The following is a 21,870-nucleotide window of genomic DNA, read 5'->3' as shown; positions in this document are numbered from 1 at the left end:
TAAACCTGGTTTATATATCGTGTGTATATGTGAGTACTTGATTAACTTAAGGGCTCTAATTGCATGACGACATCACTATCAGAGAAACCATTGTTCAGCAGGAGAGCCCTGAAGGGAATGACCATATCACAGCTAGTACTTTCTGACCTCATTCTACTGTCCTTCTATTCTCATAGTAGTCTATTATCTATTAAAGAGAGAGAGAGACAGAGAGAGAGAGAGAGAGAGATAGATAGAGTGTAGTAACATAAAGGTATTAAAGATTAGAAAAAATGGAGACAGACTCTTCTGAAACATTAGACAGACACACAAGGCCCACTCATCTAACATATTTGGGAATAATTTTTTCATCAGTGAATATGTAGCAAACACAACATGACTATCGTCCGGAAGTGTTCCTCTAGGGCACAAAATCTAACTGGTTTTTCCTGGTTGACAGAGGCAGATAACATTTGCACTCAATATACTTAACCTAAAACGTTTTAAGTACCTCCCTTGGGCCTATTAATTCCCCTCTGTAAATATAATAAACACATATCCACTGAATGACACAGAGACACAATCCTGTCATTCCACTTAACATCCGTTTGCTATGACGAAGAAACATTGGTAAAAATAAACCAAATGTATGGGCTTAGTGACCTCTGTGGTCCACACAGAACTGCTCTCTTTCTCACGGTATCACATCCTAAAACACAACTTTATGAATTGATTCCTGACTGTTTACAGTGTGGGGTTCTCTTCCAACACACAAGCTCGGTTGGTTTACCTAATTGTAAATAAATACTTAATTGATTGATATATGTGTTGATACTTGTATTAACATGTTATACACCACTACAAAATACCCCTAATACTATATATCTTTAAACAGTGAAAGTAGCCATCAAGAGTGAAGGTCTGTTCTCAGGATTAACAGGTTCCCAGAGTGGGAGAGACCAGCGTTCAGCCTAATCTGTACTGCCCTTGACCTGTCTCTGTGGAAACAGTCTGTCTGTGAACGGCAGATAGAAACACAGACTGACAGATAGGTGCAACAAGCAGACGGTAGGAATAAACAACTTTGCCATGTCTACAGAGCAAAGTCAGAATACAACAATAAGCCATCAGGTTAAAAAGCCTGACGGATCTCTGGTTTACAGGAAAATCCCACACTCAGAGGGACCAGCCAACAAACACTACTATGGTCTCACAGAGGGCTGATCCTGGGGGCCAAAGATATTCAGTGGGACACTTTCCTTACATTGTACACTTACATTATTCCTGCATCGTGCAGAACTTGAAAAGGATTCAGTGACTCAAAGCGATGTTCAAGAAAAACACGATTCTGTAAGTCCGTACGACTTGTTGACCAATGGAAAACCAGAAGCGAGACAGGAGAGCAGACACGTATTGATCATCGATCATCCATCAAAAGCACACACATGTTTCACAGACCTTGATCAATACTGAACCAAACTAAAGTGCGTAAGCAAAAAAAAAAGCATGTAGGCTTAAGCGGCCGGACAAAGATCGCTACTCACGGGGTGTGCTGCGTCTCAAACGGCCTCAAAACGAAGTCCTCCTTCAGGGACTGGAACCAGGAGGACATCAGGGTCTGATCGGCTGATGATCCGGTTTGTTCAGCTCCTGGACGTTCAGTTTGGTTCCCCTGGTCGATTCTGCGTCTCCACGTCTTGCTGTTTAGGTTCTGCTCTGATGCGTAATTAATGCGTAATTAAAACCTCAAAAAGAAAAAAATATACCACAGCGGTTTCTTCTAAGACTTTTTTTTTGTTTTAAAACAATGACTTACAAAACGACGCCATGATGTCCGAGTAGTTCTTCTCCTGTACGACTTTCATTGAAACCGTCAAACCCACGCACCACTCATATGCATGACTTTATTCTATGAACTCTTTGAATGCAGACAAGTTTATCTCTTCAGCGGCGCCTGAACGCACCTAGGAAGTAGAGGACCGCCCAGCCCACTCTGAAGGGATCAGGATGCTGGGAGATATCTCATCTTCTAGATAACCTCGTTTCCAGGCGTTCCCTAACAGCTTTCAATGTCACATATCACTGCAATAATCCATAAAGCTGAAAGCGAGCGAGGCTAAAATAATTAATTTGGATAATGGCAGGCCTACTCTCAATCTGACCATTCCAATTAAAGTTGACAGTTAATTTGAAGTTTGTTTTAGACCTACTATGTTCATGCCTTTTCTTTGATTATACCTAAAATTAAATTAAAGTTTAGAGATATACCGGTTTAAATTGTATCCTTATACAATTATACAACGGTACAACTAACGAAATGAGACCGCAATAATTGAACAGAATACCAATAGTATATTTAGCTGCAGCAGCGCCCTCTGGTGCTGGCACAAGCAATGGGTTTTAATTGTTATGCCTTTTGGTCAAAAACATTTGTATGGTCAGAACTGTCAAACACAATGTGTACATGTGTATCGGCATAAACGATTTTATTAAATAGGACATCAACATTTTCTCATATGTTAAATAAAATGTTCCCCACCTCCATAGCAAAAAAAATGTGCACTGTTAATGTTTTTTTAAAAATATATTTTATTAAGTCGATTAATAAAACATTTGAACAACGCGATTAGTAAAAAAAGACATCTGTAAAAAAAGTGAAACATCCAAACCCCAGTGCCATAACTATGAAAAGATACAGCGGTACTGTGCTGGTAACACAAAGACCAGGAGCTCAGCTGGGCCTCAGACATGACCAATCAATCAATCAATCAATCAATGATCAATTAATGATCAAACAATGATCAATATGAATATGTAAGAACGTGAGGACGGGAGACACAATGAATGCATTGCCATGGCAGTGGTGACATTCTTCCCAACGGACTGTTGTTAAAACGAATATCAACCTACAAAACAAACAGATCGTCGCACCGCCCCTCTTGGCTCTTCCGTGGAAACGACGGGACCCCGCCTCCTACAACCGCCCCGCCTGCTGGAACTTGGCGAGCAGTCCGTCGTCGGCGCGGAGCGGGAAGCTGAGGCTCCGCTGGCGGTAGAACCCGCTGTCCGCCAGGAGGTTCTGGATGACGTCGGAGAGCAGGTGGGCCCGCTCCACCCCGCTGCCAGGGGCCTCCGAGCCCAGCGCCGTGAAGTGGACGTGGAGGTGGTAGTAGGACGGCTGGTAGTGGAAGTACACGCGCAGCTTACTGGCGGGAAGGCCGTAGCGCTGGAGGATGGCCTCCTGGGACACAGAGAGAGACAGAGGGACAGAGGGACACCGAGTCAGAGAGACATAGAGTCAGAGGACCAGAGGGACACAGGGTCAGAGGGACACAGGGACAGAGGGACACAGGGACAGAGGGTCAGAGGGACACAGAGTCAGAGGGACAGAGGGACACAAAGTCAGAGGGTCAGAGGGACAGAGGGACGCAGGGTCAGAGGGACACAGGGTCAGAGGGTCAGAGGGACAGAGGGACAGAGGGACACAGAGTCAGAGGGACAGAGGGACACAGGGACAGAGGGACAGAGGGACACAGGGACAGAGGGTCGGCTCAGCTCAGGAGGAGGGTTGTCTTGTAACCAGGAGGTTGCCAATCGGCTCCTCCTAGCTTAGTGTTGAGGGGTTGTGGTGGAATTTTGCCCAATGTCAATCGTTTCTGCATAAACTGTTTAAGACTCATCTAAAGAGTCATCTGAACTTGCTTTTCCAAGGACTGAAAAGTCCTTGGAAAAGCAAGGACTTTTTATACATTGGCAGACAGATCTCAGAAATGCTGAGAACAGCTCTACTCCCCACATGGTGTGTGTTCGAAAAAATCCATATGTTGTTTCACCCATCATTATCTAAACTTGGTCTCCTATTCCTTGCACTATCTAGTTACCATACCGGCTCCTGGTTGTATCTAACGTTAACCTTTGACCCTCGGGTGAACCATTCACAAGGGAGCAGGTATCCCCTTATGCATTCTTCTACTTGATGAAAACACAGGAGACGCTTTGGCTAAAAGCGTCAGCTGAATGCCTGTCATGATATAAGGAGTGTCAAGGTAAAACATTAATTTCCAACTACTGCCTTTTGCTTTTACCCAATCTCAGTTGGTTAACCCAGGGAACTCTGAGAATAGTGAACGATAATTCACACGCCAAAACAAAGGCAAACATCCCGACCCAGAACACAACTCTCTAGGGAGATCATACTGGGTGAGGCTGTATTGTCTGAGAAGCCAGGATTTAGATTTAGCATGTCTACTAAAGCTGATGACCTATAATCTTTCATTACACATTGCACTTTGAGTGACACATTTATACTAGCAATCTAAGCCAGACCAAAAAGAGCAGCTAGCATGTGTTGAATGCAGTTAGATAGTCGGCGCAATCCCAGTGCCCACCTTCCCCTTGGTGCAGATGTTCTGCAGCAGAGGCAGGTGGCCGGCGGTGAGCTCTCTGATACTCTTCAGGTCTCTCTGGTGGACGATGGCTATCAGGTACAGATCATGCGTCTGGGAGAGAGGAACAGTTCATTAGGCGAGGTGGAAGGGAAATTAGTTAGAGGCAATTGTTCAACTGGTAGACATGATGAGTGGCAAGCTGTCCTTTCAAACTCCTGCACAGTTGATTGGTGCCTTGATGAAGTACCTCAGTATAGGTCTTAGCTTACAAGTCATTGTCCTTTAACAGTGAACGGGATTGTTTGTTGCAATTGTTTCCAACGTCAATAAAATACCTAATCATGGAGTTGAGTGGGACTGTAGACATACATTTATCCTGCCAGTGAATCAACCATCCTGCCAATGAATCAACCAATCCCAATGGTTAACTTTGTCTGACTTATGGTAACAGCAGAGGTAGGTCTTCTTAAAAGCCAATTAACACTTCTCCTCACACAGTCCTCTTCTTTCATCAATGGTAGGAAACGACATTGATAAATTACACATACTCTCACCATCTGTTGTATTGATTGATCATTAATCTCGATAACAGTCGGTGCTACAAGACAATGTTGACATACGCTGCAGCTCATGAATATAGGTTTTTGACAACTTACTGGTGTGCATCTGAATTGCAACAGTTACCTTTACCAGTACCTACTTTCTCTTTAAAGGTCCCACATTATACAACCAACGGTTTGTAATTGTGTAATTGAGTTACAGCGTCTGGGAACAACCTCAAAAAACTCCATAACCCTAACCTCAACAAACTTCTCCAAAACATGGGTGTATTAAAAAAATGCATACCTACTTCTAACAATCCCTCTCATCTGAAAACTGCCATTCACCACAGTATTTATATGGAAGAAAAAGTGAATCGCCATGATAATTGAATCCTCTAAATACATACGATGTCATGGTCCAAGCTCTTCTTCACTGGCTCTATGAGGCCCGTCCGAGAGAGGGTTCAGCTTCTTAGGTGCTCATAGTATAACGCCACATGTGTTACTGTTGATGAGCCCCTCCCAGAGATGGTGAAGCTTCTCTTATACTCCACATACACTAGCATAACACAGCTCTATATTTGTGGCTCTCATGCCAGGAGATTTTTGGATGAACACTTTTCAAATTAAAAAAACAAACGCACAGACTGAAAACAGACACATAAGACACAACACATCTTAAAACAGCACGACATAACAGCGACATCTTAGTTCAACACAACCAAGTGAATGTCAACTGATGTTGGAAAGGAAACTAACCCACTATTTATTATATAGAATGTGGCCTAAGCTTTATCAAAAATAAGTTGTGCCAGGCTTTTCGGCACAATACAAGTATTTGATGTTCTTGCAACACCAACTGCAGAATACCTTTACAGAATGCAGATTGAATCTACAAAAAGGAGAATAACCCTACTTTGTACTCTGTTGTTAATCTCTGAAAATGGGCAAAGCTATCTACATTCTATAATGTTCAAGCATACAATAATAGTCAGCCGGCAATAACAGCCGGTCAGTTTCATTGTCCAACTTTCGTTGTGTTGGGACATTTGCATTTCTGTCCTAGCTTTTGCAGTTGTGTTGCGGCTTTTGTTTTTGTATTGTAACTTTTGCAGTTATGTTGCGGCTTTTGCCGCATAATAAAAAGTGACACGTAGTTTATAAGACAGGCTTTAAACTCTGTCCTAGTCGTTTCCTCACCTGTTTTTGGTCCCATTTGAAATCTGGCAGAAGAACGAAGCCCACATCGGGGTCAGGGTCTTCATAAACTATCCGGTCCGCCTCCGCCTTCTTCTCCAGGATGTTGAAGACCCACTGGTAAGACGAATGGCAGAAACACAGAGTTAGGGTCAGCGTGTTTAAGGTGCATGTAGTGAACCATTGTTTTTAATGTGATGTTAAGAACAATATGATGTTAAAGTAAACGTTATAGTTAACTATAGGTAGATGATTATGTGATAATTCAGTACAGTACATAATAAAGTGAGAGTTCCCAATGTCCCGACAATTACAGTGACAGTCTGGCTACACCTTGAATGAAGGCAATGAGAGAAACTGCCAGCCAGCTGACCTGCAGACTGAAGCTCTTCTCCTGGATGTAGGGCAGAGTGATGGAGAGGTAGTCCTCTCCGGTCTCCTCAACCAGGAAGCTCTCCTGAACCTGGTACTTCTTCACGTGCTTCTCTGTGGCCGGGCACACCACTGTCGCCTTGAGCACTGCGCACCCCAACAACAAACAACAAGAAAACAAATTTTATAATGACATTTTCAAACAAAATAATTAAATGGAATAATTCTAGCCTAAGAGACTTTACAGAGAAGTAGAAAACACATCTTACTTGTCGTTGTCCTATTCGGTGAGGTTCATTTATGCTAACTGATCAAAATTCTGTTAAATCTTCCGAGGAGTTGAAGACGTTGTTTTTTTCATTCATCGACATTAACATTAAGGGCATTTAGAAGACGCTTTTATCCAAAGCAACTTACAACGGTTAATGCAAAAATCCACACACACAAGGCGACAGACAGCTCGTCGGGAGCAGTTAGGGTGAGGTGTATTCTCAGGGACACGTTGGCACTCAGCTAGGGATTGAACCAGCAACCTTCCGGTTAAAAGCCAAATCCGCTCTACCGCCTGAGCTAAGCCGACCCCTGCCATCCCATCGAGCCGTGTGTGCGGGTGTGTGTGTGGGTGGCCGTGTGTTGGTGTCTGTGTCTGCACCATTGAGGTGAGCAGGAGGCTGGAGGTGAAAGGTGCTGTAGATGTCGTTCCTCATCTCCAGCTTCAGCTTTGAGCCAGCGAACATCTCCGCCACGGTGTCCTCTGTGATGGGGGTCTTCTGCAGGATGACCACCGCCTCCTGATCGTCCAACTGGGGCGGGGGGGGGGGGGGGGGGTCCGTTTAAGGTTAGTGGCCACAATTGTGTGAGCATGCCTGCTTTGTATAGCGTTTAGTACATATTCAAGAAGAAAGTGGATGTGGAGGCTTCAATCAACAAATGCATGAACAATCATACTAATAATTGATTGCATAACATTTAATTAATCCCCAGTTAACTGAGGTATACTCCTCAGAGCAACTCATCTCTAGCAGTCCCCTTACCTTCCCATGGAGGAAGATGGTCTTCTCCCGTGCAGAATCCTTCAACACAGCGGTGGTCTTAAACCCAGATAAGATATTCTCCTCGCCGCATTCCTCTCCGTTTCCACTCAGGTCAGCTTCAGGATCACCCTTTTGTTTCTTAGCCTTCTGTCCGAGTTCATCACCTTCATTCTCCCGCTTCAGAGGTGCATCTCCCATGTTTACACCTGGAGAACAACACAAATGGTTATGAACAGACAGATGGTTCGCCGAAAGAGCGGAAGTGGGCGTGTTTCTCTTCTTCATCTCTTTGTTTTATTTCCGCCCTCATTCAGCATTACCGCCGTCTTCTGGTCAAAAAGGGAACAGCCCTCTTTGTTTCACTAAAACAATGCAGCTTAATATATCATTCATATACAGCCTGTCAAAGGAGTTGGGAGAATATGGACACGTTCCCAAAGTTCATTCTTATGCTTTTCTTGTATGTTATGTAATGTTATATATACTAACATTTTAAGCACAACTATTTTTTTAAAGTTTGATTAAAATGTCGCTATGGATGAAAGCGTCTAGTAATTGACTACTTAGTAGTAAATAGTGAACGTAGGTCAAAATGAGTCAACTATTTGAAGTATATACAAAAAAGGGATAGTTTTGGGATTTAATAAAAAATAAAAAAAAAAACGAATAATCAAATGATCAAAAGAGTCATTTATTTGGTTCTCCCATTGGTTATACTTCCTTGATGTAATTGATTACTCCCCTAATGAAAAACCAACAGCAGAGATTGAATTCACATTAAAGCAGATTAGACTAATGTGATTAGCGTTGATTGGCAGAGCGCTGCGGGTCTCGACCAATGGGTACACAGCTCGCGAGAGTCGCGAACAATCAGGAAGTTATTTATTAAAGTTTGTGTTTGGCTCACTCCTCAGAGCACCATCTCCACTTAAATGTCAGTGGAGTACAGTACCATAAATAACATATCCACACCTCTGCGTCGTCCTCCACTGCCAGCGGTTCAGCACCCAACATGTTTGAATCGCTGCAGAGATGTTGTGTTTGTGTTCTGATCATCTGCACTCTGACACCTGCGTTCGTGGAAACTAAAGGTAAAGTAATAAACCATGAGGAACACTTGTGTTCAATACGTTTGGTTAGATATCATGTCAATTCTTAATCCTCAAGCAATGCATGTTAATCACAGAATCACCAATGCATTCGTTTTAACGCAGCTAAAGTAATGCAACTTTTCAACTCAGTAGTTCAGTGTTGATGTTTTTCCTTCTGATTATGTATCTCAACAATTTGTTTACTTCATGTCATCCAGGTTACCCATCACAGAGAGCCTCCGTGGTATTTAAACGTACCCCATCAATGTATTGTTTCTTGTTTCCAGCGAAAAATGTACTGTTTATCATGGCAGACGACCTCAGGACCACCCTGGGCTGCTATGGAGACCCCCTGGTCAAAACCCCCAACATCGACCAGCTGGCTTCCAAAAGCCAAGTCTTTTTGAACGCGTTCGCCCAGGTCAGTCGATGTCTTAACATTCGTATCTTTTATATTGGAGCAGCTGCGGGTGGAACGTGGCTCAGGAGGTAGAGCGGGTTAGCTTGTAACCGAAAGGTTGCTAGTTCGATCCCTGGCTCCTCCTGGAGTATTCAGGTGTCCCTGAGCACGGCACCTCACCCTAACTGCTCCCAACGAGCTGGCTGTCGCCTTGCATTGTTGACACCACTGTTGTTTTGTGAATTTGTGTATGTGAGGCAATATTGTAAAGCGCTTTGAATGGCCACTGGTAGGAAAAGCGCTTTATAAATGCAGTCTATTTACCATTTAGCTTAGTCTTAAGTGTTTCCCCCAAACAAGTATTCCTGTGTGTCCTTTGCCAGCAAGCGGTGTGTGGCCCTAGTCGTACGTCCATGTTGACAAGCCGCAGACCGGACACCACCCGACTCTACGACTTCTACTCTTACTGGAGGGTCGCCGCTGGCAACTACACAACCCTACCGCAGTATTTCAAATCCCAAGGGTACACCACCATGTCTGTGGGGAAGGTGTTCCATCCAGGTGAACCATCCTTGTTGTTGCTGGAGTCCTCTTATCAACATGGCTGCAATATTTAGATTGAAATATTAAATTCGAAATTATTATTATTATTATTATTATTATTATTATTATTATTAGTTGTCAAAAGATGTTTGCAACCCCTTTACTGGGCGTGTTGAACAATACTTAGGGGGTGGCATGTGGCTCAGGAGGTGGCGCGAGTTGACTGGTAACCGGAAGGTTGCTAGTTCGATCCTTGGCTCCTCCAAGTGCCGAGTTATCCCTGGGCAAGGCACTGTCGCCTTGCATGGTTGATTCTGCCGTCGGTGTGTGAATGTGTGCATTTGCTGTGGCCAATGGTTAGAAAAGCGCTGTATAAATGCAGTGCGTTTACCATTTACTTTATACGACTCCTTCCTGTTTAACTAATGATGTCTCTTGTTTTCAGGCATCGCCTCCAACTACACCGACGACTACCCTTACAGCTGGTCAGTGCCTCCGTACCACCCTCCCTCGTTCCGCTATGAGAAGGAGAAGGTGAGGCCTTGAAGCAGAACCAGCTCCTAAATGATTTGGTTAAAAACAGAATCCTTTTGGAGCTGGTTCTCTGTTTTAGTCTTGTTAGACCACTGCTGTGTGTGTGTGTGTGTGTGTGTGTGTGTGTGTGTGTGTGTGTGTGTGTGTGTGTGTGTGTGTGTGTGTGTGTGTGTGTGTGTGTGTGTGTGTGTGTGTGTGTGTGTGTGTGTGTGTGTGAGAGAAAAATCATTATAATTATGTAGGTCTATATTGAATTCACGAACATGCAAATGAGAACTTAGAAAACTCAGCTTTAAAAAAAAAAAAATTCTGCTAACCGTCCCTAACCATGGTCCTTAAGACCTAAATAATAAACTGTTGAACAGATATGCATGTTCAATATGTAAAGGTATTCACTTTTGTTCCACAACCTTCACGGTGAAGGGACTAATGTTGTTATTGTATGACTGCTGCAACTGAAGCAGTCGCCTGCCTTCTTACCCTAAAGCCTGCTACTTTCCCGAACTCTCCCTTCCACAGATCTGCTCTCATGTGAGTGGAGAATGGATTGGTTTTGGTTATGGCTGCTCTAATCCCCCTGTGCACATAACTAGAGAGAAAATGTTTTTCACCGGTTTGGCTGTAGTGCTTGTGATAGCAGGGAAAGCAAACAAAGTACTTTGAAATGAAATGGTTCAATTTTGATTTATCTGAATTGATGACATTGTTACGACGACTATATGATTGTTATATGTCACCAATTAATTTCTCGCTAAATGGTTTTTGTTTTTGTGTTGGTTCCACTGATTGAAAAAATAATTGAAATTCACACAATGGTTAACACAACAGTACACACACAGACTGCTTGTGACTATTTAATAAAGCAGACCCAGAATTGGATGAATCAACTGAATAAACACAAGCGTCAGATGAGCGCAGCATATTTTGAGACTAGCAGTTATTGTAGTTTGAATATGACTTCCTAGACTGTAAGTTGATCAGCTAATGTAAGCGTTTGCTATGTATTCATTTTTCGCAAATGTAAACCATTGCATTTGGCAACAGTCTTGGATCCTTCTTGGCTCTTTGCTTTCGCCATCTCTCAACACCCGATGTTTACCCGTGTTTTAGCATGGCTCTGGTCGCGGCGCTTTAGAGAGAGGACAAGGGTTTTCAGGTTGGGTACAATCTCTCGTACAATCTCACTTGATCCACCTAGTCTGCTTGCTTCCATGGCTGCAGGGTGCTGTGTTTGTGTGCAAATTTGTTTCATATCTGGCAACCCCGGGGTACTCGGAGATTAGTGAATCCTAACAAACAGGCCAAAGCGAAAACAAACATACGCGGCGTAGACGATTCAGAGGACAACACTGGCTGTAGCGTCGTCGTAGCATTGTTGTGAAGTTGCCATTTCAACGTGGCACGCCTCCTCAATTCTCCGACGGGTCGCGGCCGTTTGGCCGTTCATGGTTCACCTCGTGTGGGACTCGCTGTGGTTCTTCCTCAGATGTGTGAAGGGGCGGGCGGCGGTCTCCATGCCAACCTGCTGTGTGCGGTGGACGTGGCGGAGCAGCCCGGCGGCACGCTGCCCGACCTTGAGAGCGCTGCGGAGGGCGCTCGGTTGCTGCGGGGCGTGGGGGACGGTGGCGGGGACGGGCCCTTCTTCCTGGCCGTGGGCTTCCACAAGCCCCACATCCCCTTCAGGATACCACAGGTACCGGGGCCCCGGCTGAACCGAGGGTCCTTGTGCTCTGAAGAACCCCGTCCGAGATGAGTCACGTAGTGGACATGGGGCTGAGTGTGCTTGCATATTAAGAGCTCACTAATGTCTCTTATTTAAAGGCCGGTGTCGATGGCCTTCTCCTTTTTCTTTGGTAACATCCACGGTGAAACAACTTAAAGAAAGACTTTCACTCGATGCAGAAGGTCTAGTGATTGGTTCAAACGGCCTTTGCTGTTGTTGGCGCCTTCCATCATTTTCTGAAAGCACAATAGAATGATCACAGTGCAGCTCTGTTATTATCATTATTACTACCACAACTTAAGTATATGTTATTTTTTGCAGCATGGTCCAACATTTTAAGGTGTGTGGGTGTGTGTCGCACATTCATACAGTCACTGTGTCTAATGGGGAACCTTTTGTTGAACAACCGGATCCTTCTGCAATTAGATGCCTCTGTTTAGAGCTCAATTAGCAGTTTCCATGGCTCAGATAATCAATTGAAAAAAAATCATCATGAGCATTGGCAAAGACCTGCATGGTTTGGTTAATAGGATGATCATCCTATTCAATGATGGGACCAATGAGGCCAGGATTCAAGTGGCGGTGATTCTCTGTCTTTGTAGAGCGGTCGCTGAATGAGGTGTGTGTGTGTGTGTGTGTGTGTGTGTGTGTGTGTGTGTGTCCGTGTGTCCGCGTCCCAGGAGTACCTGAGCCTGTACCCTCTGGACCAGATGAGCCTGGCCCCTGACCCTGAGGTCCCCAAGGGCCTACCCAGCGTGGCCTACAACCCCTGGATGGACCTCCGCTTGAGGGAGGACGTGATGGCCCTCAACACTAGCTTCCCCTATGGGCCCATCCCCAAAGACTTCCAGGTACCAGGACCCATCCCCAAAGACTTCCAGGTACCGGACGCCGCTCCCTGCAGCGCCGCCCTGCTGATGGGCTGGAGGAACTGCTCTGGATTAGTGCGCTCGGCTTGAGCGACAGAGCCTCTTGATGCTTCAATGGGGCTCAGGAGAAGGAGCGGCTTGGCTGGTAACCGGAAGGTTGCTAGTTCGGAGCCCGGCTCCTCCTAGCTGTGTGTTGAGGTGTCCCTGAGCAAGGCACCTCACCCTAACGGCTCCTGATGAGCTGGCAGTCGCCTTGCAGGGTTGACCCCGCCGTCGGTGTGTGAATGTGAGGCAGTATTGTAAAGCGCGTTGAGTGGCCACTGGTTAGAAAGGCGCTGTATAAATGCAGTCCATTTACCCTTTAATGTGGCTCAGATGGGTTCATCCTGGTTCTGCTTCTCATCCTTGTCGCTGGTTGTCTTTGTGAAACGTCTCTCCAGCTGCGTATCCGTCAGCACTACTACGCGGCCGTCTCCTACCTGGACGCCCAGGTGGGCCGGCTGCTCAGCGCGCTGGATGACTCGGGGCTTGCTGACGACACCATGGTGGTCTTCTCCTCCGATCACGGTTAGACGCGCGCGCGCACACACACACACACACACACACGAGAGAGGCCCTGAATGGTCATAAGTTAGACGGAGCAATCTAAGTTGTCTGATAAGATTCATATTTTAGTTTTTTGAACGCTGCAAAATGAGCTCTGAATGAAGGGCAGGGACCTTTCTGCCACCGTCCTGCCACTAGATGGCAGTGTGGTGACAGGAAATCAGTCTTGCACAGAGTCTGGCACTGAGTTTACCCGCTGGCATATAAATTGTCAAATTCTCCTTTGTGACCCAGAAATCACACATACGGATGGCACACACTCGCTCACTTTCTCTAGAAGAGAGACAGAAGCACATTCAAAAATATATTATAAATCAACACCAAACAGCAAAATATACTGCATACAGTAAATTATGCCAAGGAAACACAGTTATTGTAATTTGATTTGCAGCACGTTATAATTGCCCACTTTATCTTTGGGGATGGAGTCTGGAACTGGAATTACGGTTGATAATAAAACAAAGTTATACGTTCAGAATAGGTATTTATCTCATTTCTTCTAGAATTGTATCATTTCTGCTCTGGGGGCCTTGAAATGGTTGTGGGTGTACGCTGTTATTTTGAAATGGGGACTCTTGTGAGCGTACCCAATGTAAAATAATACATACAAATGGCCTCCTGGGTCGTCTGCTCTGACGCAGTGCCTCCCTGACCTTACCGTCTCTCTGTCCACAGGCTGGTCTCTGGGGGAACACGGGGAATGGGCCAAATACTCCAACTTTGACGTGGCCACTCAGGTTCCCCTCGTCTTCTACGTCCCCGGCGTCACCTTCTTCCCCGACTGGCTCCAGGCGGGGACCATCTTCCCCTTCGTCGACGTGTTCGGCCAACCGGGGCGCACGTTTAAGGGTGAGATGGGAGCGATTGGTCGCTGGATGACCCACTGACGGTCTCGGTGCCAACCCTCTGCTGTTTGAATGGCTGGTGTAATGCTGTGGTGGTGTGAGCCTGGGGAGGAGCAGGTCCTCATGGGTTCTGGTCTCCCTCCAGCGGGGCACGGGGTCAGGAATGTGGTGGAGCTGGTGGACGTCTTCCCCACCGTCTCCTCCATGGCCGGCCTGGACGCTCCAGACCCATGCCCACTCGAGTCCTTCAAGGTATCGCAGTAGAGGGGAGGAGAGACGAGAGCAGAGAGGGGATTTCGGTTACCAGGAAACACTTGATGGTGATTGCTTTTCGGGGGGGTGTAGAAAAACCCCAACATGAAACAAAAGTAAGGTGATGTTTATTTATATCTAGCCTTATTGCCGTGGAAGGAATTTCAGCTGGAGCTTTTGCACTAGCCGGCGTCTAATCCACTGGTGTGTGGTTAAAGTTTTAGCTGAGCGTTTGCTTACAAAAAGAAAAGCATCTGTACACCTCCTCCTCTGAAATGTTAAACAGATTTGCGCCGAGCAAGTGAAGACTTGATTGTTTAACACTTGAGAACGGCCCAGGCGGCATGGCTTCACACTCTCTCCCCCCCCCCCCCCCAGGAACAGCTCTGCACCGAGGGGGACAACCTGGCCTACACCTTCGGCCGGCTTGAGAGGGGCAAGGATGATGAAGACATCGCCTTCAGCCAGTACCCCAGGCCGGCAGACGTGCCCCAGGTATCCCCTTAGAGACATAACCCTTCCCTCTTCTCTACAGCAGCCTCACCCCTGGAGAAGGTCCGGTGAGAGCTTCATAGAGCTCCACGTCTTGGCCGCCATGATGGTGTCTTCTGCAGGCTCTGGTTTGTGTTCATGGTGTGCGGTTGATGAGGACTCGGGGAGCGATGTTCAACGAGGGTGTAGAACCGTTCCCCTCTTGTCCACAACTGTGCATTCCTTTTTTCTTTTCTTTTTTTCAATTGTTTCCGAACCATTCTGGGTCATTCGTTCTACCCTTCTTAACGGAAAGACAGAATGGATTTTAATTTTGTTTCTAACGTTCACTTCAGGGGATTTTCTTTCCCAGCAGCACTGATCAGTGGTGTGGGGTGGAGAGTCGTTACGGGTCATTGGTGTCAATTCAATGCTTCTTCAACCAGGTAGTCTCTAGTGCGGCGTCTTCTTAAAAGGGAGATCTGGCCGTGAGTGGTGGTTAAGAGTGTGTGGGCACGAGATGCCTTTTACAATCCCATACCGCACATAAAATCAGACCTGGAGAGTATTTCACAAGGTTATATCGTCCCCCAGTAAAATGAGAGTGATGTTATCCCAATGTTAACCGGAATTGAAAGAACAGGAAAAACAGCTGGTGACTCATTCTACAGTTTCCTGGCGGAGGTCCCTGCGTCTCCCTTCGTCTCCGCCACTCTTCAACACCTTAACTCAAACCCAATGGGTCCGACTGGTGTTAAGATTAACTGCAGCCCGTCCTGCCTACACTTAAATCGACCGGTTGTTTCTGGTCGGGCTCCCCTGCCCCCCCCCCCCCCCCCCCATACGAGACGACAGCGAAATCCTCTGATGGGGAACACGATGTCGCCTCCAAACCAAAATAATCTCACGTCGCGGCGTCGCTACTCCCGTCGGCGAGGACGTCTGCCGCACGCCATCCGTCCGGCGGATTAAAACGGCGCAGGTGGCTCTCAAAGCTGCGGTGGCTAAATGTCTGCACAAAGCCGTTCGGCGGGCCGCCAACAGCTCACCAGCGTCTCGGCGGGGGGAGAGCAGGAGAGGCTGCTGGGGAACGCGAGCGGCGCGCTCGAAGCTCGGAGAGGTCGCCGCCGAGGGAGGAACGGTTGCCGCGTTTGGCTGCTGTGATTGATGCGCTTTTGTGGTTGTCCAGATGAACTGTTAACGCCGGGCGCTATTTGTTTCTTCTCTTTTGTTTTCTCGCGCCTGTTCTCCCAGGTGAACTCTGACCTGCCGTTCCTCGCGCAAATCAAGGTCATGGGTTACTCCCTGCGGTCCTGGGACTATCGGTACACCCTGTGGCTGGGCTTTGACCCCAACACGTTCAAGGTGGGGATCTGACCGATAGATAAAGATCTAGCTAGAACTGAAAACAAATCGTCCGAAAAAATATTTACAGGACATTCTTCAGAATAATGTATCAATCTCTATCTCTTAAGTGTTTTTTTTTTTCTTGTTTTACATTTAGGGGATTTAGCAGACACTTTTGGTTCAAAGCGACTCACAATAAGCACATTTGTCAGAAGAAGGTGAAACAATGTATCGCTGTCGGTTGTTCATAGAACAAAGTGCCACACACTAACAATCGCTAGGTTAACCTATTCCCAGTATACAACAAAGGTTAGGCTAGGATAAGATGCTGCATAACGAAGTACTATAACTGTCAATCAGCTGTCTGTTTGACACCTGTTCCCGGTCTTTGCCGATCCAGGCCAACGTGACGGACGTCCATGCCGGGGAGCTGTACATGCTGGCCGACGACCCCCTACAGGACCACAACCTGTACCGCCGCTCGGACCACCAGCACATGCTGAGGAAGACCAGCAGCCTTCGTCAGGTCAGCAGCTCTCTTTCTCTCAATCCTCACAGCTGATTGACCCGCATGTGATGTTTATCACTCTGCACTGTGAACGGTCTCCCACAGGCTCAGCTCCAGGGGCTGAGCGTTAGCCATGGCTATAGCGACATCGTAGACAACACTTACTGCTGTCTGAAGGGGTTAAAGGTTGACTAGAATAACGAAGGTGGAGAGGACTTCCCTTGATGGATCGCCTCATGGACGGATGTGTTTTATTGAGAAACCTTCTAGTTTAGATCATCCGTCCCGTATTGAAATATTTTGAATTTGTATTTCTTCGTCTTACCTTCTAGTCCCTGAGCCTGCAAAAGAGGATGAGGTTGCAGCTCCTCTACCTCACAGCTGGGATGAAAAAGAGTCATCTGAAGCCTTGACCGGCTTGAGATGAAGACTGTGGAACACAAACCAGTGGAGGAGGAGGAGGATGTGTGTGTCGCTCTTGGAGGACTTGAGGCTGTACCTGAGTGGAACAATATGAGGGACATTATACTGTAGAGCCCCAGGTGACCTGGAGGGGAACCACACTTGCACTTTACTGAGCCGCTGGCGCCGGGATGTTCCAGGGTTCAAGAGGAAACTGATGTTCATGTCATTGTCAGGCAAATGAAGCCATTGGTTCCTTTGTTCCTACAACCTGGACATGGTTCACACGTCATTAGCCTTTGTTGACCGTTTCAGCTGCAAATTGGGGTGAGGGGGAGAGATTCAGTCAACATTACAATTGAATAGTTTCATTTCCACTTGTACATCGAGACAGAAGAGTTTAGATCTGTATTGACACTTCATAAGCTCTCGTAATAATCTAGCTCCGCGTGGGGATTCTGGATTCTGTTGCACTGTTGAATATGTTAATCAGGCTATTAGCATTAAAAATGCTTCTCTTTTTTTTCTCATGGAACAAATTGCATTCTGTCAAAATGAATTTGTATTTATTCTAATCTAGCGGTGGGGTTGCTTCTGAACACACACACTTAGACACACACGCACACACATATACGTGCACACACACATACAAACACAGATATTTTTGTGTGTTGTTCTTCCACCTACAAACCTACCCCAAAAAACAAAAAAAACCACCGGCTGAACTATGTTCCTGCCTCGCTCCACAAATGGAAGACATTTTTTTGTCTGGCAGAGCGGCCTAGTGAGCCTGCGGGGACACCAGCACCACCAACTATTTACTGTGTTCTGCTCCTCTTGCATCACCTTGAGTCCTCCACCGTGAATGAGCCTCAAAGTCATGCATTCCTAAGCACCTATTCATCAGGACCTCGGCATCACTGGGATTTTTTACATAATTAGCTTTAAGAAGCACGAGGGGGAAAAAAAGTATATAGTTAAAAATATAATTTTTTAATTAACGTAATCTGACTTCTTTCTTTGGCCAGGGTTATAAAACATCTTCCAGTTCACAGGGAAGGGAGCGGCTCACTAGTAGTAGGTAATATATTCCATCCATAATGGACATGATGCCTTTGCAAATTGCTTCCCCCAGGTACTTTGCAGCGGTGTGTACGTTATGTGTTCGACGCAGGCCAGCCTCCCGGATAATCAATACACCGACACCTCCAGCACTGATTTATATTCAAACCTGCTGGTTACGGATCGGCATTTGTCAACGTGACCGACCTCATCTTTCTATAATGGCAGTGAGCCATATCCACAAACCACCAACACCATCAGTACCTCCAACACCACCACTCTATATTCTCTTGGTAGAATGATACACGATAAATCGTTAAGAAACATTCAAAGTGTGAAGCTGTGTTATTCGTATGCAGCGAACGATTAGTTCAGCTGAGCGAAACCAACAGCAGACCTCCCAACGATCCGTGCATGTCGTTTACCTACATGAAGGTCCGACCTCCATCTGTATGCAGCGCAGATTCTCCGTCTCCCTCCTTCTGTCTCCGCTCGCTCTCCTGCCTCGGTATATAATGTCAGCTCATATTCCTGCCTTGGTGGTTTCATCAGATCAATATTTATCATCTCGCCCAGTGATCCCTGACCACCGGCACATTGATCCGCTGATAGCAATTCCATTACGGCCTCACTCCTCCATTTATCCCCCCCACCCCATGGTCAGACCCTGTCCCCCCTTCTCTGCCACTTATGTTCTCCTCTCCCATGAAGGGTGCCCCCCTCCCCCCCCTGCTGATATGTGTAATACGTCTGTAATCGTATTGTGACCAGCGGCTGCTAATGCATTGGGGAATGCACATTAAATGAAGGAAATCTTAATCGATGTTCACTCAAATTAATGATCAGTTGTCGATCCGTCGTTGAGCACCAAACTTTATTTGATGTAGGTCTTTGTGTTCTGTGAGGTAACTATTGTGCTACAGCGTGTGTTGAAGAGGTTCCCAGGCAGCCCTCGTCTCCACCTGGGTAAACGGGGGGTTCTGAGGACCAGGGAACGTTGGGGGGCCTTGAAGGGGCGTCCCGAGAACAGCTCCCACAACAGCCGAAAGGAAACACAATACATGAAAGACTAACACGGTGTTTGAATGTGTTTAGTGCTGAATGGCCCCCTGGTTTCGTCTACCGGGCCTACAGGTCTTTCACGGTTGTATTTCAGTGAGATTTAATCACGTGGTTGCATTCATCTATTCTTTCGGCCTAATCCATTTATCTGTGGTTTCTCTATCCTCCGCTGCACGCTTTCTGTTCCATTATGAGCCTCATCGCTGACAAAATCTCCCCGCCGCAAAGTCATTCCACGGCGGCAATCAGCCGCATTTTTTTTTTATTCTAGAACACGTGGCGCATTAGTCAACCAGCCAATTACGAGCCGGGGAAGATTTGATGTGTTGGCTCTCGATTCTGAAACAAGTTTTAATCAGGATTCATTTGATTAAAGCTCTATTCATTCAATTAGAGTTCTCCCCCTCGTTAGTGAGCCCGAGGAGCCATCGGCGACCGCGCTGAATGGACGAATCAAGGCTGAACAAAATCACTTTCAAACAGGTGGTGAAGAATAGGGGTGGAGACAATGTCTTAAATTGCCTACTCTTTGCACAATGAGATGGAGAGACAGGGCTTGGAGTGGAACCGCTTTAATTAGGCTGAATAGTTGTAATCAACTCATTGGCGTCAGCAAGTGCGTTCTGAGCATGGGCTAAATTGCATTTCAGGGACCTACATTATGGCAATTGTAATTGTGGCAATTACAGACGATTGTTGGGAGAATAGGATAAAGATTATACTCTGCGTAATCATTAATTATAATTTCATGCTAAATGGTGAAAACTCAAACGATATCAAATGATTTATTTATTTATTTGGTGGGAATATGATTTTCGGTGTGACGCTGAGTCCAGACAGACAGACAGACAGACAGACAAGCCTTGCACAAGGTGACAGCAGCAGTTTGCTTCCGGGGACGGCTAGCTAACAAGCTTGCCCCGCGCAGGGTGTAGGGGCCTCGGGTTGTGGCGGGCCGCTGGGCTCCCAGGGGACATCGGGCTGCGGAGCCACAACAACACGGCCCTAATCCCCCAGCCGGGCCCCTGGTGCTCCCAAACAGTACACAGGGAAATGTCATGGCTGGCCTGCTCCTTCTGATTAAACGCTTTGTGTTCATTGTCTTTTAAAACAAAAGGTTGACACCTATAAAATGTGTTTTTCCAGAATAATAAAAAAACATTAACTAAATAAAAACATTTGCCGTTTGATGTCATTATTGTAGGCAATTCAAATATTTTGAATGTTAAACTATACATTTATACACATCAGCAGGGTTGGTGTGGATCCATTCACCTAAATATGCAGTTTGTAAAATGTTTTCAGGGCATATTGTTGAACTGGCTGATGGCTATTTAAGTCAAATCAAATAGGCTCCAGCCAAGGCTACAGAAGGGCCATTCACCAAGAGTCTGGGAAGAGGACAAAAACAAATTACATGTTTTTCAGCACGTTTTTTTAACAGTAGATATAGATTACATTACATTTTCTATTTTTTCTTTTTAAAAAGAAAAAATTTCAGTCCTCCCAGCTCGCTGCAGCAGAACTACTGAACCGGACATCCTGCATCTATTAACTATTACACCTTAACGCCATCATCTACAATCAGAGGACATAATTAAATGCCAAAAAAGTAATTTTCCAGCCTGAATGGCTAGACTAATTGCAATTAATGAATATCTCCCCAAAAAGGGTCCAATGATAATTATAACTCTTATTTGATTTCAAGTGATTTACCTACTTTAATTTTGTGCTCTGCCAACCAAAGAAACCCCGACCCCTGGACCAAAACATGGACCCTGGAGGTTCGTCTCTGTCTAGTCTGAACCCGAAGAGAAAGGACTACACTATACTCTGAGGTGTTGGAGCACTTCAGTGGGTGAAGCCTGAGAGTGCACCTGGGCCCTGCCTCCACCCTCACCTGAGTGAAGCACGGCGCCCATCTGCCCCTCAACACTCACCCCACCCTGGCTAAGTGGAGAGGTGAGGAGAAGTGTATGTAATGACGCCGTTTAAAATAACGGAGTTAGGTAACACCCTAAATGCCGTTATCTTTTCAGCAACGGGGTAATCTAACTAATTACTATTTCCGTCGTTACAACGCCGTTACCGTTACTGTACGTTAAAATGTGCGGAGTTATGTTTCATGGTAGCCAATCTGAGCCAGTGTTTTTTACACACAAGCCAGGACACGCGCGATACACACACGCACACGCACACACCAAACAGATTCGATGAAGCAGCAGAAATGGCGAGTCCGAAGCAATCCGATGAAAAGTTGGCATTTTCTGTAGTATTCGGCAGATGTTCCACAGCCTTTCTAACCAAGCAAATTTAAATTCAGTTGGAAATATATCGGGGCCTTGAATGGGCAGTTCAACCATTTAACACATTAAGGCCAATTGAAAACTGCTCAGAAAAATCCAAATTCTTTGACATATAGCAACTTTTTTTTTTTTTTTACAGTAACGCAAATAGTTACTTTTAACTAGTTATTTTTATTTTTTCTAGTTACTTTTAACTGAGTAATTCAGTTACTAACTCAGTTACTTTTTGGAACAAGTAGTGAGTAACTATAACTAATTACTTTTTTAAAGTAACGATCCCAACACAGGAGTGATTATTAGGGGGCCGTGTGGGCTCCAGAGCCAGGGCGGGAGCCGT

The 21,870-nt window shown here is 45.9% G+C and overlaps 3 protein-coding genes across 8 annotated transcripts in view; 1 reads left to right on the top strand and 2 right to left on the bottom strand.

Moving 5' to 3' along the window:
- LOC307081460 (uncharacterized protein) overlaps nucleotides 1-1,932 on the bottom strand; it is a 37,408-nt gene extending 35,476 nt beyond the window's left edge. For 3 of the 5 annotated variants that reach the window (XM_079744646.1, XM_079744649.1, XM_079744652.1), the window contains exons 1-2: nucleotides 1,796-1,928; nucleotides 1,524-1,695 (exon numbers count right to left, since the gene is read on the bottom strand). In XM_079744646.1, coding sequence (XP_079600772.1) covers nucleotides 1,524-1,591 — 68 coding nt within the window. In that variant the 5' untranslated portion in view covers nucleotides 1,592-1,695; nucleotides 1,796-1,928. Of the gene's footprint in view, nucleotides 1-1,523 lie in introns of all 5 variants that reach the window. The other 2 variants (XM_079744647.1, XM_079744650.1) reach the window with 2 other exon arrangements.
- A 616-nt stretch (nucleotides 1,933-2,548) lies between these two features.
- On the bottom strand, nucleotides 2,549-7,747 carry dcps (decapping enzyme, scavenger). Its single transcript, XM_079745250.1, has 6 exons — nucleotides 7,513-7,747; nucleotides 7,131-7,281; nucleotides 6,480-6,625; nucleotides 6,110-6,223; nucleotides 4,368-4,478; nucleotides 2,549-3,220 (listed from the first exon to the last, which is right to left on the bottom strand). The coding sequence occupies exons 1-6, from the start codon at nucleotides 7,708-7,710 to the stop codon at nucleotides 2,954-2,956; spliced, it is 987 nt and encodes a 328-aa protein (XP_079601376.1). The 5' UTR covers nucleotides 7,711-7,747; the 3' UTR covers nucleotides 2,549-2,953.
- Nucleotides 7,748-8,405: 658 nt separating this feature from the next.
- ids (iduronate 2-sulfatase) lies at nucleotides 8,406-17,806 on the top strand. Of its 2 annotated transcripts, XM_079745461.1 has the most exons (13): nucleotides 8,406-8,603; nucleotides 8,891-9,024; nucleotides 9,387-9,564; nucleotides 9,992-10,080; nucleotides 11,567-11,773; nucleotides 12,484-12,654; nucleotides 13,113-13,239; nucleotides 13,954-14,127; nucleotides 14,269-14,375; nucleotides 14,754-14,870; nucleotides 16,101-16,211; nucleotides 16,594-16,719; nucleotides 17,034-17,803. In XM_079745461.1, exons 1-13 carry the CDS (start codon nucleotides 8,525-8,527, stop codon nucleotides 17,112-17,114), a joined length of 1,701 nt encoding a protein of 566 aa, XP_079601587.1. In that variant the 5' UTR covers nucleotides 8,406-8,524; the 3' UTR covers nucleotides 17,115-17,803. The 2 variants fall into 2 exon arrangements, with proteins under 2 accessions (XP_079601587.1, XP_079601588.1); XM_079745462.1 differs by lacking the exon at nucleotides 16,101-16,211 and having other exon boundaries at nucleotides 17,034-17,806.
- Nucleotides 17,807-21,870: the final 4,064 nt, after the last annotated feature.

Source organism: Pollachius pollachius (genome assembly GCF_949987615.1).
Source record: "Pollachius pollachius genome assembly, chromosome: 10".
Lineage (NCBI taxonomy): Eukaryota > Metazoa > Chordata > Actinopteri > Gadiformes > Gadidae > Pollachius > Pollachius pollachius.
The sequence above is the reverse complement of the archived record's forward strand: the minus strand, read 5'-3'. Positions and strand labels throughout refer to the sequence as shown.

What these genes read in the sequence shown, in the direction of transcription:
- dcps (XM_079745250.1), bottom strand. Translation starts at nt 7,710, where the DNA reads ATGGGAGATGCACCTCTGAAGCGGGAGAATGAAGGTGATGAACTCGGA. An exon ending in CCATCTTCCTCCATGGGAAG is followed by an intron (nt 7,282 to 7,512) that starts GTAAGGGGACTG and finishes CCCCCGCCCCAG; the next exon opens with TTGGACGATCAGGAGGCGGT. An exon ending in GCCTCCTGCTCACCTCAATG is followed by an intron (nt 6,626 to 7,130) that starts GTGCAGACACAG and finishes TGGGGTGCGCAG; the next exon opens with TGCTCAAGGCGACAGTGGTG.
- ids (XM_079745461.1), top strand. Translation starts at nt 8,525, where the DNA reads ATGTTTGAATCGCTGCAGAGATGTTGTGTTTGTGTTCTGATCATCTGC. An exon ending in GGTCTTCTCCTCCGATCACG is followed by an intron (nt 13,240 to 13,953) that starts GTTAGACGCGCG and finishes CTCTGTCCACAG; the next exon opens with GCTGGTCTCTGGGGGAACAC. An exon ending in GGCCGGCAGACGTGCCCCAG is followed by an intron (nt 14,871 to 16,100) that starts GTATCCCCTTAG and finishes CTGTTCTCCCAG; the next exon opens with GTGAACTCTGACCTGCCGTT.